Source organism: Delphinus delphis, chromosome 4 (genome assembly GCF_949987515.2).
Source record: "Delphinus delphis chromosome 4, mDelDel1.2, whole genome shotgun sequence".
NCBI lineage: Eukaryota > Metazoa > Chordata > Mammalia > Artiodactyla > Delphinidae > Delphinus > Delphinus delphis.
Window position 1 is genome coordinate 55313052 of NC_082686.1, and position 15202 is coordinate 55328253.

General features: G+C 35.4%; 1 protein-coding gene across 4 annotated transcripts in view; it reads left to right on the top strand.

Annotated features, from left to right (window-relative positions):
* The window catches only part of DZIP3 (DAZ interacting zinc finger protein 3), a 122600-nt gene that overhangs the window by 14630 nt on the left and 92768 nt on the right, over window positions 1-15202 (top strand). For all 4 annotated transcript variants that reach the window (XM_060010609.1, XM_060010608.1, XM_060010611.1 and 1 more), the window contains exons 3-5: window positions 1976-2045; window positions 5422-5577; window positions 11412-11528. In XM_060010609.1, coding sequence (XP_059866592.1) covers window positions 1976-2045; window positions 5422-5577; window positions 11412-11528 — 343 coding nt within the window. The remainder of the gene's footprint in view (window positions 1-1975; window positions 2046-5421; window positions 5578-11411; window positions 11529-15202) is intronic.

The following is a 15202-nucleotide window of genomic DNA, read 5'->3' on the forward strand; positions in this document are numbered from 1 at the left end:
TATACTAAGAAAAAAGAGGGCTAAAAATGGAACATTACTGTATACTATATATATTCAATATTTCAGGTATATTGTTATACCAAAATTTCAGCTTCTCCCAGCAGCAGAATAAAGTACACAGGTGGTAAAAGTAGCAGAATAGCAAAAGAAAAATACTAGTCTTGCACTTAGTTTTAGCTTTGCTGCTTTCTAGTGTATGACCTCTCTGGGCATTAATTTACCCATCTACAAAATAAAGTAGCCTGCCATATATGACCACTGATGTACCTTCCTGTTCTAATACATGGGGAGCATGGTTTGATAGTGTTAATGTAAGCAGTTCTATATTAAATATTATTAAAATAATAGATGAATAAGGTAAATGAAAGGAAGAGAGATAGCCAGTGGTACAAACTGAGAAGTGGACAGCTGGAGGGGCTAGGAGAAGAACCAATAGCAGCGAAGGATGTGGAGGTTTTCAAGGAGGGGTGGAGTATATGATGGATAATGTTAAGTAATGCAGAAAAGCTAGGTAGATTGAAGAGCTAAGACAAAGCTATTGTAGTAGCAGATACGATTTCATTAGCAACTTTTACTAGAGCAATTTCAGTGTTGGGGAGGCAGTACAGATGAATTAAGTTTTTATATCAAAATTTGTTATGGAACCTATGGAAAATATAGAAGCTCATGTTCCACACGTTTGATTAAGAAGCTCTGAAGTAGAGTTTGGACATCTGGATATTTCCAAAGCTTCACAGGTGATTTTAATATGCATCTGGGACTGAGAACTACTGGGTTAAGGAGTGAATTATCATGAAATGGAGTTAGCAAGTAGAGTATCCATTTTGAGTACCTTTTGTACTCTTAAACATGGAGAGGCTTCAGAATACTGCTGCAGTATTTTTCATTCCTTGATAACACAGTTCCTTGTGTTCCTTTTTGTAGTGGGGCTTAGAAGTGTAGGAAAAAACAGTTAACAGGTTTCTCTTTACCATGATATTTTAAAGAGCACTGAGACTCATACTGTGAAATATTGTTTGTTTGAAACTTTCACTGTGTGGACAATACTGCATTGTTTATGTCTCAGTTTCCCCTGACAAAATCAGCACATAGTAAATGATAAATGATTGTCTGTCAAATGAGTACATAAATATGAAGTAAAATAGGATAATATTTACAAAGTACAATTCTGAATAAGTCAATCAATTGACATAAGTTTCTCACATCAGTTTTATCTCTGCTAGTGTATAAGATTAAGAAAATTATATAAATCATATATGACCCTATGTTATGGTTCTTCTATTATGAATCCTGTGTCATGGTGCTGTATATAGGCAAAAGCAATTTTATAAATGAATTTTTCCATATAGTAAATAATACTGCATATGTTCACATTTCAAGCCCATTTCAAAAGCAAAACTTGTTATTCCTTTTTATAAAAATAGTTAATAATTTCTAAATATGATATTCTGCCTCAATTTAAAAAGCCATTTTGAAAAACTGGACAATTGCAATGCCAGGAAACTGAAAAAAAAAAAAGATGTCTGTAAGATAGATCCTTTCCAGACCTCAATTATTTTCATAAACACACACACACACACACACACACACACACACACACACACACACGTACACACACAAATCAAAAATCAACCTTTGCAACCTTTTTTTTCTTTACATTGAGAAACAGTGCTATAAAGTTATTTTTTCCCATTATTTTGGTCTATTGTGTGTTTGTTAAAGATGAAAAATTTTTTACATCAGCTTTGTATTCTCTCTGCCACTATCCAGTAAGGACATGGCATAATTTCTTTTCTTTAACTTGAGTTCCTAAAGAGATATGGCTTCTACCACTATTACCAGTCTTTGGTACATATTGTTTACACTTCTGAAACTTTCGGGCAAAAATTCGCATGTCAGATTCTTTACTATTACAGTTTAATTGTGTTATTTGTAAGGAGATGCTCTGAATATAATGCTTTTTCATTTAAAATAGGGATCTTCCTGTGGAGGAGCAGGCTAAGGAGGAAACCAAGAATAAGGTAGAAAAATCAACGGATCAACTGGTAAGAGACAATGTAGTCAGTTAACTAATGCTTTATGAGAATAGAATGCTAAATCTAATCAATTTAATTATCTGCTAAAAATTTTCCTACCTTAGTGGTCATCACTAAATCTTTCTTTGATAATTGATATTTGTGTCTCAAAGTTATCATTCTAAACACCAATCCTACCTGTAGGTTAAAATTAGTAGATAATTGAATTGACTTGCCCAGAAACATCCCACAATCAATTGTAAGAAATCTCTTATTTGTCTTTTGAAAGCAAAATTCAAACAAAGTGAACACTATACACATAGAAATAAAACATACATAGAGAATTTTATTTAGTAAGACATTTCATTGAGTTCTTTCTGAAGTTAATTCTCGTCTTGTTTTTATCATCTTTACTGTCAGAACCTCCAGTTCTAAATGAATAACTGAATTATACACTAATATAAAGCTTTTATTGCCAGTGACAATATACTTTATGGTAGATTAAAAACTACAGAGGGCTTCCCTGGTGGCGCAGTGGTTGAGAGTCCACCTGCCATTGCAGGGGACACGGGTTCGTGCCCTGGTCTGGGAGGATCCCACATGCTGTAGAGCGGCTGGGCCCATGAGCCATGGCCGCTGAGCCTGCGCGTCCAGACGGGAGAGGCCGCAGCAGTGAGAGGCCCGCGTACCGAAAAAAATACAGACACATGTTTGTGAATACCACATGTATTTATGTTTAGTGAAGGATGGATGAGAGGTATTTGTTAGGTTCTTGTTAGTGTAATTTTTACTTTCCACATAGTTTTATATAATGATTGATGTCCATTTGTTAATAAAGGTTATCCAGTAACTTAGGAGGAGAAAAAATATATAAACGTAAAATAACCATAGTATTCACCTGCATGAGGTTATCACTGTAAAAAATTTTGCAGATGAAATACAATATGTTCAATATGTATACTTGGACCGGGGGATTGGATCCAGAAAAGCCATTTCTAGATACAGATTTCGGAATACAGAGGGAAGGGGGGTGGAAACTTTAACGTTAATTTGGCTTAGATGCTAAATCTATTTTGCAAAAATGGATTGAGCATCAAATATTTTGACAACTAACTTAAAAATTAAAATTGTATTTATAATAAGATTATTTAACAAACAGGAAGCTTATAGTAGTTCCTGTTGAAAAAATTTTATTCATGCCATAATCTTACTTGTGTATCAATTTGGTAATTAGTGTTAGATGATTCTGCAATGACTTTTGATTACAGAATCGACCTTAGTTTGAAATATATGCACTATTGACAATGGTCATTTTTTTTTTTTAAACATCTTTATTGGAGTATAATTACTTTACTATGGTGTGTTAGTTTCTGCTTTAGAACAAAGTGAATTAGCTATACATATATCCCCATATCTCTTCCCTCTTGTGTCTCCCTCCCATCCTCCCTATCCCACCCCTCTAGGTGGTCAGAAAGCACCAAGCTGATCTCCCTGTGCTATGCAGCTGCTTCCCACTAGCTATCTATTTTACATTTGGTAGTGTATATGTGTCCATGTCACTCTCTCACTTTGTCACAGCTTACCCTACCCCCTCCCTGTGTCCTCAAGTCCATTCTCTACATCTGCATCTTTATACCTGTCCTGCTCTTAAGGCCTTCAGAACCTTTTTTTTTTTCTTTTAGATTCCATGTATATGTGTTAGCATATGGTATTTGTTTTTTTCTTTCTGACTTACTTCACTCTGTATGACAGTCTCTAGGTCCATCCACCTCACTACAAATAACTCAGTTTCATTTATTTTTATGGCTGAGTAATATTCCATTGTGTGTATGTGCCACATCTTCTTTATCCATTCATCTGTTGATGGACACTTAGGTTGTTTCCATGTCCTGGCTATTGTAAGTAGAGCTACAATGAACATTTTGGTACATGACTCTTTTTGTATTATGGTTTTCTCAGGGTATACACCCAGTAGTGGGATTGCTGGGTTGTATGGTAGTTCTATTTTTAGTTTTCTAAGGAAACTCCATACTGTTCTCCATAGTGGCTGTATCAATTTACATTCCCACCAACAGTGTGACAATGGTCATTCTTTATAAAGGTTTGTTTGGTTATTTTTTAGAAGCTTTTTTTTTTTAACTTTTTGAAAAATTTCAAACCTACAGAAAAGTTGCAAAACTACTACAATGAACACTTATATACTCTTTACTGAGATTTAGCAAACTGTTAACATTTCCTACATTTTTGGGTGTAAATATAATGAAGTACCGTAAAATGTAAGATGTGTTTGTTGGGTGTTGTTGGGAATGAAGGAATCTCAATTTAAGACTCAAAACCAGAAGTGGAGAGGAGGAGGAAGAGGAAGAGTAGTAGTCCTGCTGTGGACATTATTGGTTCCTAGTTACTTTCCTGGGTAGTTCCAGGTCTGTTAGAAACCAGGCAGTCACAGTTACCACACACCAGTGACTATTTTGCATTTTCAGTGACTCTACATGGCCTCTGCAGTAATAACCTTTCTGTTCTCAAATACAGAGGTCAGTGGCTACATATTCATATTCCCAAAGTTTCAGCAGGGTGTAAGGACTGTGGTATCTTGTTAAGGTTTGAAGGAAGGCCATCATCCATCTGTTCCAGGATCTTTATTCATTTCTATTGCCCATTCGTTCCTCACAATTAATGTTAATAGAAAATCCAGCAAGACTTGACTATATAGCTATCAGTTAACCATTAACTACAGCTTTATTAAGTCTGTAGGATCAGTTCCTGAAGTCCCAAGATTATTACTATTTATTCGGCTCTGATTGAATTGAGATTATATGTAGAATCATTATATTATACTAATTTATTTATAATTTAAAGTATTATAACTATTCATTTTCAAATTGCTGTGTTTAGTAGCTGAAACATTAGTCACATAACATAAAAAGCACTGTTGGATATAGTTTTCATATTATTTTGTAGAATAATCTATTTAATATTTTAAACTTAGCATTTTTTATGCCTTAAATGGACCAGTTCAGTACATGTTGTGTTTTTCTCAAGGGCAACCATTTTTTAAGGCTTCACTCACATTTAAGCCTAAAATCATTCATGTTTCCCATACCACCACCATCAAAAAAAGACATAATTATTCCCATCTTAGAATCTATGCTTTGTTTATAACTTTTAAATTCATGTATGATGGCCTTCCTTAGATTAAAGCTTCTTGAGTTTTAGTCTTAAACTTTCAGCTATGTTGTAAGTTCCTTGAGAGCAGAGAGAATGTCTTATTCTTATTGTAGTCTGTCAGAGTGATCTACATATAGCATGTAAAGGAACTTTTTAAAAAAAAATACTTTAGCTGGTTTTAATATTAGAGTAAATTAGAACATGTATAATTGTGTAAATTTTTAATAATGTCTTCTAGGACAAACAGGAAAAGAACATACCTACTGATCTTGTCCCTGTTAACCTGCTATTAGAAGTGAAGAAGTTATTGAATGCAATTAATACTCTACCAAAAGGTGTGGTTCCTCACATCAAGAAGTTCTTACAAGAAGATTTTTCCTTCCAAACTATGCAGGTAAGATCATAATTTGATATTTGGAGCAGAAGTGTAGGTCTGTGTATATGATACACTGTGTTCTTTTACTCTCACACTACTGCCATACTCACAGCACTTCTGACACTAGATGTGTGGGTTTAGTCCGCAACAGTCAATTCTCCAACGTTACCTGGGTGTCCTATAAATCAATTCAATTCTGACACTGTCTACCTGGAGTTAGCAACTGATTCCACAAGTTAAGGGCCCAATCCAAGACTGCTCCCACTTCAGATGCCAATCACCAGTACTAGGTTGCCCCAGTACTTCTGACTGACTGGCTATACATTGGGGTTCCCATGACCCCTCATGAGTGCAGTAATTTGCCAGAACAGCTTACGGAACTCAGGGAAACACGTTGACCAGTTTATTACATGATAAATGATATGATTGATAAAGGATACAGCTGAACAATCACAGGAAGATATACATAGGGCAAGGAAGGGTCTTAAGTGCAGGAGCTTCTCTTCTTTTGGAGTTGGGGTACACCACTCTCCTGGCATGTGTATATGCAAACTGGAAGTTTTCCAAAGCCCATACTTTTAGAATTTTTGTGGAGATTTCATCATGTAGGCATGATTAATTATTAATTCAGTTTCCAGCCTCTCTTCCCTCTTTGGGGTATGGTGCTGAAATTTCCAAGCTTCTAATCATGGCTTGGTCTTTCTGGTGACCAAGCCTCCATCCAGAAGCCCACTGAGAGTCACCTCATTAGAACAAAAGACACTCCTATCATCCAGGAAATTCCAAGGGTTTTAGGAGCTCTGTGTCTGGAACCAGAGGCAAAGACCAAATATTGGCAGGAACTGGGGACAGATCAATATATGTATTTCTTATTATATATGCATTTCCTATTATTTTACAATGACTCTTTTCTTTTCTTTCTTTCATTCATTCTTTCTTTTTTCCCTCCCTCCCTCCTTTCCTTCCTTCTTTTTCCTTCCTTTTCCTTCCTTCCTTCCTTTTTTCCTTTCTTTCCTTTCTTTCTTTACCATAACAGTGCCACTAAGGTCTTGACATCTCCATCTTATATCTTGTGAAGGGCTTTGGTTTCAGCTTTGACTCTACACTTTTATTAATTAAATAAAGCTGATGCTAGCCTTTCAAGGATAATGATAGGAATGTGGGTTAGTAGCTTATAAGCTGTTGACTATAAGGTCTAGTGTTTATTCTAATAACTCACAACATGCCACTCTGGGAGAGGAAACTGCTTTCAGTTTTCCTAATTTGTAAAATACTGACAGATTTTTCAAAAATGTAAAATATAAAGAAAAATAATAAGACCTGGATTTTTTAATGAGATAAATATTTTAGAGAATATATTGTCAATTTGCATCTTAGAAATAGTTTTTCTAGATAATAAGTTGTGAAACTTTCAACACAAGATGGGTATCAGTTTGTAAATTAATGGAATTTCCCGAAGTTAAAGAAAATGATCTTCTCTTCTTTGTGACAGTTAATTGGGGGGCAGAGACAGAACACCATAGGTGTCCTGAAAAGGCCACATTTACCTTTTCTGTGAAAGAATATATCATTAATTATTTCCATGAAACAAATTAATACTATTATGATTAAAAATATAAAAAACTCTAAAAATATCCAAAGACTTTATATACAGCTATAATCTTAAGTGTGGTAATTTACCACAAGTATGAATTCTGGTTTGAAATTGATGGAATAATGCCACTATTTCCCTCTTATCTTTTGGAAATCACCCAGAAACCACAATAAGAAATAGAAATCAGTAGGCTTTATATATATAAACAATACCAGTTAGAAGGTAAAAATGAAAGAAAAATATTTTTAATAGTAACAGAAAAGATAAAATACCCAGGAAAACACTTAAGAAATATACAAGATATAAACTAGTGTTTCTCACAGTTTTTCCTAAGCCACTTACGTGAGCCTATCTGACCCCCATACTAGTCCTAAAGAATCAAAATCTCTGGGGGGAGGTCTGGGAATGTGCATTTTAGTAAGTACCCCCACACACTGATTTTTTTACACTAAGTTTAGAAATCAATACTTTATATTAAAACAATAAATAAAAATTTCTAAAACTCTATTAAAGGTAAGATACGAAGACCAGAATGGGAAGCAATACATGTAGGAAGACACAATGTGATAGAGAAGTCAATTTTCCTGAAATTAAAATGTACAAATATCATATAATTCCAATAAAAATAACAAAAGGTTTTTTTTTTGTTGTTTCTTTTTGTTTGTTTGTTTTTGTTTTTGTTACTAAAAGCTAGTTCTAAAGGGAAATTAAGGGAAGAATAGCCAGGAAAATTACGAAAGAGAAGTGTGGGAGAGAAGGACTGGGAATTTGCCCACTTTGATATTAAAACTTACTATGGGGACTTCCCTGGTGGAGCAGTGGTTAAGAATCCACCTGCCAATGCAGGGGACACAGGTTTGAGCCCTGGTCTGGGAAGATCCCACATGCTGCGGAGCAACTAAGCCCGTGCACCACAACTACTGAGCCTGTGCTCTAGAGCCCATGAGCCATGACTACTGAGCCCGCGTGCTGCAACTACTGAAGCCTGCATGCCTAGAGCCCATGCTCCTCAAAAAGAGAAGCCACCGCAATGAGAAGCCCATGAACCACAACGAAGAGTAGCCCCCGCTCACCACAACTAGAGAAAGCCCTTGCGCAGCAACGAAGACCCAACACAGCCAAAAATAAATAAATAAATAAATTTTAAAAAAAAACTTACTATGAAGCTCTAATAATTAAAAGATTGTGTTACTTGCTCTTGGCTCTACAGACAAGTGTAGAAAATACAAGAGAAATTCCAGTAGTAGACCCAAATACATTCAGAAATGTTATGTGTAATAACAAAAGTTGGTAATACTAAAGGGGAAGTGGACCAATCAGCAATCCCAGTGGAAGATTTTAACATAGCTCTCTTAATAAGTAATAGAACATGAACACAAAATTAGTAGAGCTGTAGCAAACTTGATGTAATTGACTTATATATGTGTAACAGTGACAAAATGTATATTCTTTTTAAATGCATATAACATTTACAAAAATTGACGGTATACTAGTTCACAAAGCAAATCTCATCAAATTTCAAAACATCAGAACATGCAGAGCATGTTCTCTAACAACTGTACAATTAATTTAGAAATTAGTTACAGATAGATAAACTAGAAAACCATTGTTCCTAAGTTAAGATATATACGTCTAATCTAGTTAAACCAGAGATCAAAGAAGAAAGCACACTGGACATTAGATAAATTTTGGAACTGAATGAAAAACATATATCAGAATTTGTGTTATTAGATAAAAGTTGTGTTGCAGGGATTATTTATAGCTTGAAATGCATGTAATAGAAAAAGAAGCAAGGTTGAATATAAGTCATCTAAACATAAAATTCAAGAGGCTAAGGAAAGAACAGCAAATTAAAAAACAGGCGAAAAAAGAATAAAGATAGCTAAAACTAATGAAATAGAATAAAACAAACTAGAAAAGGTCAGTTAAACCAAAACTTGATTTTTTGAAAAGACCAATAAAATTGATAAATGCCTGGTAAGAATGTTAAAAAAAAAAGAAGGCAAAAAGAACCAAAATCATGAATGAACATAAAAACATCAGTACAAATTCCATAGTTATCTATTTTGTCTGAAGGGGATTAAGAGGTGCAGACCTACAGCTATAAGATAAATAAGTCAAGGGGATATAATATATACCTAGGGAACATAGTCAATAATATTATAAAAAGTTCATATAATGATGGATGTTAACTGGTCTTACTGCAACTATCATTTCATGATGATGTCATAAGAAAAATGTCAAATCACTATGTTGTACACCTTGAAATATGTTAATTATAACTCAATAAAATTATTTTTAAATTCCATAGTCATCTAAAGGATAATACAGAATTCTGCTACTTGCAGTGGCTGCCTGGGTTGGTTTAGAGCAACCTTCTTTTGAGAAGAACTAGGAAAACAGGACAGAATCTTGCTTATTTGTGCTTTTCTTGCAGATCACTTAATTCAACTAGGGACTGAGATGACTCCAAGCTTTACTTCTGTTCTGTGAAGAAGAGTCTATTTGTGGTTTACCCTTTGTAGCAGATACTGTCAGTGCCCTGCCCATACCCCTTGGCCCCTTGAACTCTATCATTTCAGTCTACTCTGGACAGTTTCCAGTTTTCATATCTACATCTCTATACTTGAAGCCTGCCTTTTTTTTTTTTTTTCTGGAACTGCAGAAGGCTGTAATTCTCATGGCAGTTTAGAGATCCCAAGGAATTAATACTCCCCCCTTACCTCAGAAAACACTCAGTCAATAAACCTTGGGAATTATTATATAAATATCCCAGTTCTCTCTCCCCTTAAGTTGGATAATACTGAGGCTTGAATTTTTCAATGTTTTTCTGTTGTATTAACCCTAGTCATCCACTGTGGGTAACTAGCTTAATAACACATCTGTTCATTTAAAGCTTGCTTTCTCTTCCCTGATGCCCTTCTCCACTCCACTACCATTGCTCCACTCCACTACCACTCCACTACTGCTTCCAACTGGAACCAAAACAGACACTTTGACTCTAAGGGTAAATTTCTTCAGGGTCCCAACCAAAAGAATAAGGTGTTTACCAGAGCCCCTATTCCTTGATAGGTCATACACTCCAATTTTCCCTCTAGCTCTGCAGCTTTGTGGAAAGCTCTGTCTAGCATTTCAGCCTCTCAGCCATAACTGAATACAGCAATTGCCTTAAGGAGATAAGTGGCTCCAAAAGTCAGTCTGCTGTCTCTGGGCCTTCCTCCTCTATTGAATGTTGGCCCCAGAGATTTTCAGTGCCTTGGTAGCTTTCCAAACAAAAAAAGTGTTTTTTTGTATTTTATCCAGCTTTTTTAGTTCTTGTTGAGAATATTGCTCTGAAACTACCTAAACTGTTTGGCAAAGGTGGAACTTCAGTGTTATGTTTTATATACCTATTCAAATTCAAGAGATATTGTTGAGTATATGGTTGGATACATGAGTCTGGAATTCAGGTGATAGTTCTGAGCTCTAAATATAAATTTGGAAAACTGTTAGTGTGTAGACGCTATTTAAAAAGACGACAGTGGATTACTTTATCTAGGGAATGTGTGTTGATAGAGAAGAGGTTCATTAAATAGAGTGTTACGGAGACTGAAGTAAAGTATCTAGTTAGGCTAGGAGAAAAACAGGGAAGTATTGTATACTTGAAACCAAGTTAAGAAAGTGTAGATTAAATTTCCCACATAGATAATACATCATTAAACAAATAATGTAATTTAAGCCAAGCATTTGTGGGTACAAGGCATTGGGGAATGGACACAAAGATAAGACATAGTTAATTCCTTTCATTTCATCTATGTAAATAAACTATGGTACATAATAAATCTTATATTAACTTGGTTCAAATTAGATGACAGCAAAAGATGGTTTGCCTTGGTGTTGGTATTTTTAAAGCCAGCATTCCTATTTACCAGAGATTCAGGGCTGGAATGAAGATTTTTAGCTATGTTAGAGAATAGAAGGTATGAGAATGAAGTGGGATTATGACTTTCTTCTGAAGTAGGAGTGGACATTGCCAACCCTTCAGCAGGCATAGGAGTGCTTTTTAGTATCTTGAGGAAGTAGTTACAAAGATGATTTTTTGAACTACTTAAAAACAAACAAATATGAGAACAATTTTATCTAGGTCATGTGGATTTTTTAAAAAATCATCTTTATTCTCCAAATTTTCTACAATGAGCATGTATTATTTGTATAATAAAAATAAATGTTGATATTTGCTCTAACTTAAGGAAATTTTCAACCAAATTATTTTCCACAGAGAGAAGTTGCAGCCAACAGCCAAAATGGGGAGGAAATTGTTCCTGCTTTGACTTTACGTTTCTTAATAACACAACTGGAAGCAGCACTTAGGAACATTCAAGCTACTAATTATACTGTAAGTGTTTTCTTTTTGAAAGTTTGAAATAATGGACTTGGACAACATTTTTTCAATGAGAGAACTGTCAATGTATGCTTATTTTAAGGTGTAGGCCAATTTGTATTTTCCTCATTTACCTCTAGAGAAAGGTATACATAGATTGATTTCTTTCACATGTCTTGTACTTTCTCATGACTGCTTCTCTTTAATGAGCCGATTCTAGTTTCCTTTCCTACCATAACATTGTTCATCTTAAATAGAGAAACTTGAACTTTCTAGAGTAAACTTGAACTTTCTGAAAGCCCTAAAAATGGGCTTTCCCAATTAGAAATGGAGAGTCATGAACTTTAAAAACTACTCCTTCCTTTCCCCCTAATTGATAATCAGCTCCTCTTTTTACTGATATTTCTGTTTTTTAAGTTGAAGTATAGTTGATTTACAATTTTGTGTTAATTTCTGCTGTATAGCAAAGTGATTCAGGTACACATATATATACGTTCTTTTTTATATTCTTTTCCATTACGGTTTATCTCAGGATATTGAATATGGTTCTTTGTGCTATACAGTAGGACCTTGTTGTTTATCCATTCTATATGTAATTCTACTGATATTTCTGTATGTGTAAAAACTGGAACTTCTGTCATCTATTATTGAGTAATCATGTGAGATAAAATTGACAAGACATACTTATATGTTCAAGGTCAAATGATACTTCAGAAATAGAGAAAAATCTGAGGAAAAGTAAACATTGCATCAAAAATAAGAACCAATAGTAAGGACATAAAAGGAAAAATCAGTCCTTTGAATAATTTGGATCAGTAAAATACGCTAAGTTTTGCACACATGTAGAAGATGGATTAGAGCTGTCTTCAAGAATGGACTACCCAGGCATCAAACAAAGTAGCCTAAGACACCACATCCCATATTATAATAGTATACAAAGACATAGAAAAATCATCTTTTTTTAGGATTCTCAGGTCAGGTTCTAAGAGGTATATATACCACCCTAAAGGAATTCTAGATGGAGTCAAAAGAGGGAACAAAGAAAAGTAGTTTGCATCAACATGTAATCCCAAGAACTTCTGGGATGCTGCAGACCTGCTATTTCTCCCAGTGACCAGGCTGCTAAGCAGTGAAATAAATCACTATAAACTCAGCATTAACAAATGCTGATTGCTTAGCCTTCTCTACTTAGGCATTACTTCAAAGATGAGTCTTACACTAAGAATGGAAAAGTTTCCTCTGTTGTTGGCACTTGTGAGCAGAATCAGAATTGTCACAATCAGAGCAGCCTACTGCTATATCCAGATGTCTCTCTCTGTTCCTCAAGGCCACCGGGAGAGGCGAGGCAACCTTTTAGGAAGTGGCAGTAGGGTGGGGGTGGGGGACAGCTGCCAGTAACATCTCTATATACATTTAGTTCCAGTACCTGGGATACTCTCTGTTAATGGGGGGAAGGTAGGAAGGAAAGGGCAGGGCCTTTAGGTTAGAAATGTACCACTTGCATCTTTAAATTCTTTACATTCTACATCTAATGATAGCATTACCACAATTCTGCATCTTATCTTGTTCTCAAATGCTCTTTTTGTTTAGAATTGTATGAGACAAGGACTTTGTTGTAGTTTTAATGAAGCTAGCTTTTTTAAAGTTACAAACTAATAGTTCACACCTATTAGTGCTTGCTATAAAGCAGACACTGTTCTAAGCACTTTGTAAGGATTAGCTTATTTAGTCTTCACAAGCAACCCATCTCATTATTCCCATTTTACAGATTAGAAACTAGGGCACGGAGGTTACTAATTTGCTTAATTCATCAAGTAGTAAGTAGTGGAGTCAAGATACAAACCCATGTAGTGTTGGCTTCAGAGCCTCTGCAGAGATAGGAAGTTTAAGATGGAAACCAATTAGATGTTACAGGGGAGTTTGTGTTTATAAACGCACTTGGCCCATTGATAATAAACATACATGTGTATTTCCACTGAAATTAGTTTGAAGCTAAACTCCTAACCCCAACCAGTTATAAATATATACTGTTGGCCATTATACTTTTAGTCAGTATAGGGCTTATGAAAAGAATGAACAATATTTTTCTCCATAGACATTTAACTTTTTTTTTTTAACACCTTTATTGGGGTATAATTGCTTTACAATGCTGTGTTAGTTTCTGCTTTATAACAAAGTGAATCAGTTATACATATACATATGTTCCCATATCTCTTCCCTCTTGCATCTTCCTCCCTCCCACCATCCCTATCCCACCCCTCCAGGCAGTCACAAAGCACCGAGCTGATCTCCCTGTGCTATGCGGCTGCTTCCCACTAGCTATCTACCTTACGTTTGGTAGTGTATATATGTCCATGGCTCTCTCTCGCTTTGTCATAGCTCACCCTTCCCCCTCCCCATATCCTCAAGTCGTGCTCCAGTAGGTCTGTGTCTCTATTCCTGTCTTAACCCTAGGTTCTTCATAACATTTTTTTTTCTTAAATTCCATATATATGTGTTAGCATACAGTATTTGTCTTTCTCTTTCTGACTTACTTCACTCTGTATGACAGACTCTAGGTCTATCCACCTCATTACAAATAGCTCAATTTCGTTCCTTTTTATGGCTGAGTAATATTCCATTGTGTATATGAGCCACATCTTCTTTATCCATTCATCCGATGATGGGCACTTAGGTTGTTTCCATCTCCTGGCTATTGTAAATAGAGCTGCAATGAACATTTTGGTATATGACTCTTTTTGAATTATGGTTTTCTTAGGGTATATGCCCAGTAGTGGGATTGCTGGGTCATATGTTAGTTCTCTTTATAGTTTTTAAAGGAACCTCCATACTGTTCTCCATAGTGGCTGTACCAATTCACATTCCCATCAGCAGTGCAGGAGTGTTCCCTTTTCTCCACACCCTCTCCAGCATTTATTGTTTCTAGATATTTTGATAATGGCCATTCTGATGGGTGTGAGATGATATCTCATTGTTGTTTTGATTTGCATTTCCCTAATGATTAATGATGTTGAGCATTCTTTCATGTGTTTGTTGGCAGTCTGTATATCTTCTTTGGAGAAATGTCTATTTAGGTCTTCTGCTCATTTCTGGATTGGGTTGTTTGTTTTGTTGTTATTGAGCTGCATGAGCTGCTTGTAAATTTTGGAAATTAATCCTTTGTCAGTTGCTTCATTTGCAAATATTTTCTCCCATTCTGAGGGTTGTCTTTTGGTCTTGTTTATGATTTTCTTTGCTGTGCAAAAGCTTTGCAGTTTCATTAGGTCCCATTTGTTTATTTTTGTTTTTATTTCCATTTCTCTAGGAGGTGGGTCAAAAAGGATCTTGCTGTGATTTATGTCATAGAGTGTATAGCCTATGTTTTCCTCTAAGAGTTTGATAGTTTCTGGCCTTACATTTAGGTCTTTAATCCATTTTGAGCTTGTTTTTGTGTATGGTGTTAGGGAGTGATCTAATCTCATACTTTTACAGGTAGCTCTCCAGTTTTACCAGCACCACTTAAGGAAGAGGCTGTCCTTTCTCCACTGTCCATTCCTGCCTCCTTTATCAAAGATAAGGTGACCATATGTGTGTGGGTTTATCTCTGGGCTTTCTATCCTGTTCCATTGATCTATCTTTCTGTTTTTGTGCCAGTACCATACTGTCTTGATTACTGTAGCTTTATAGTATAGTCTGAAGTCAGGGAGCCT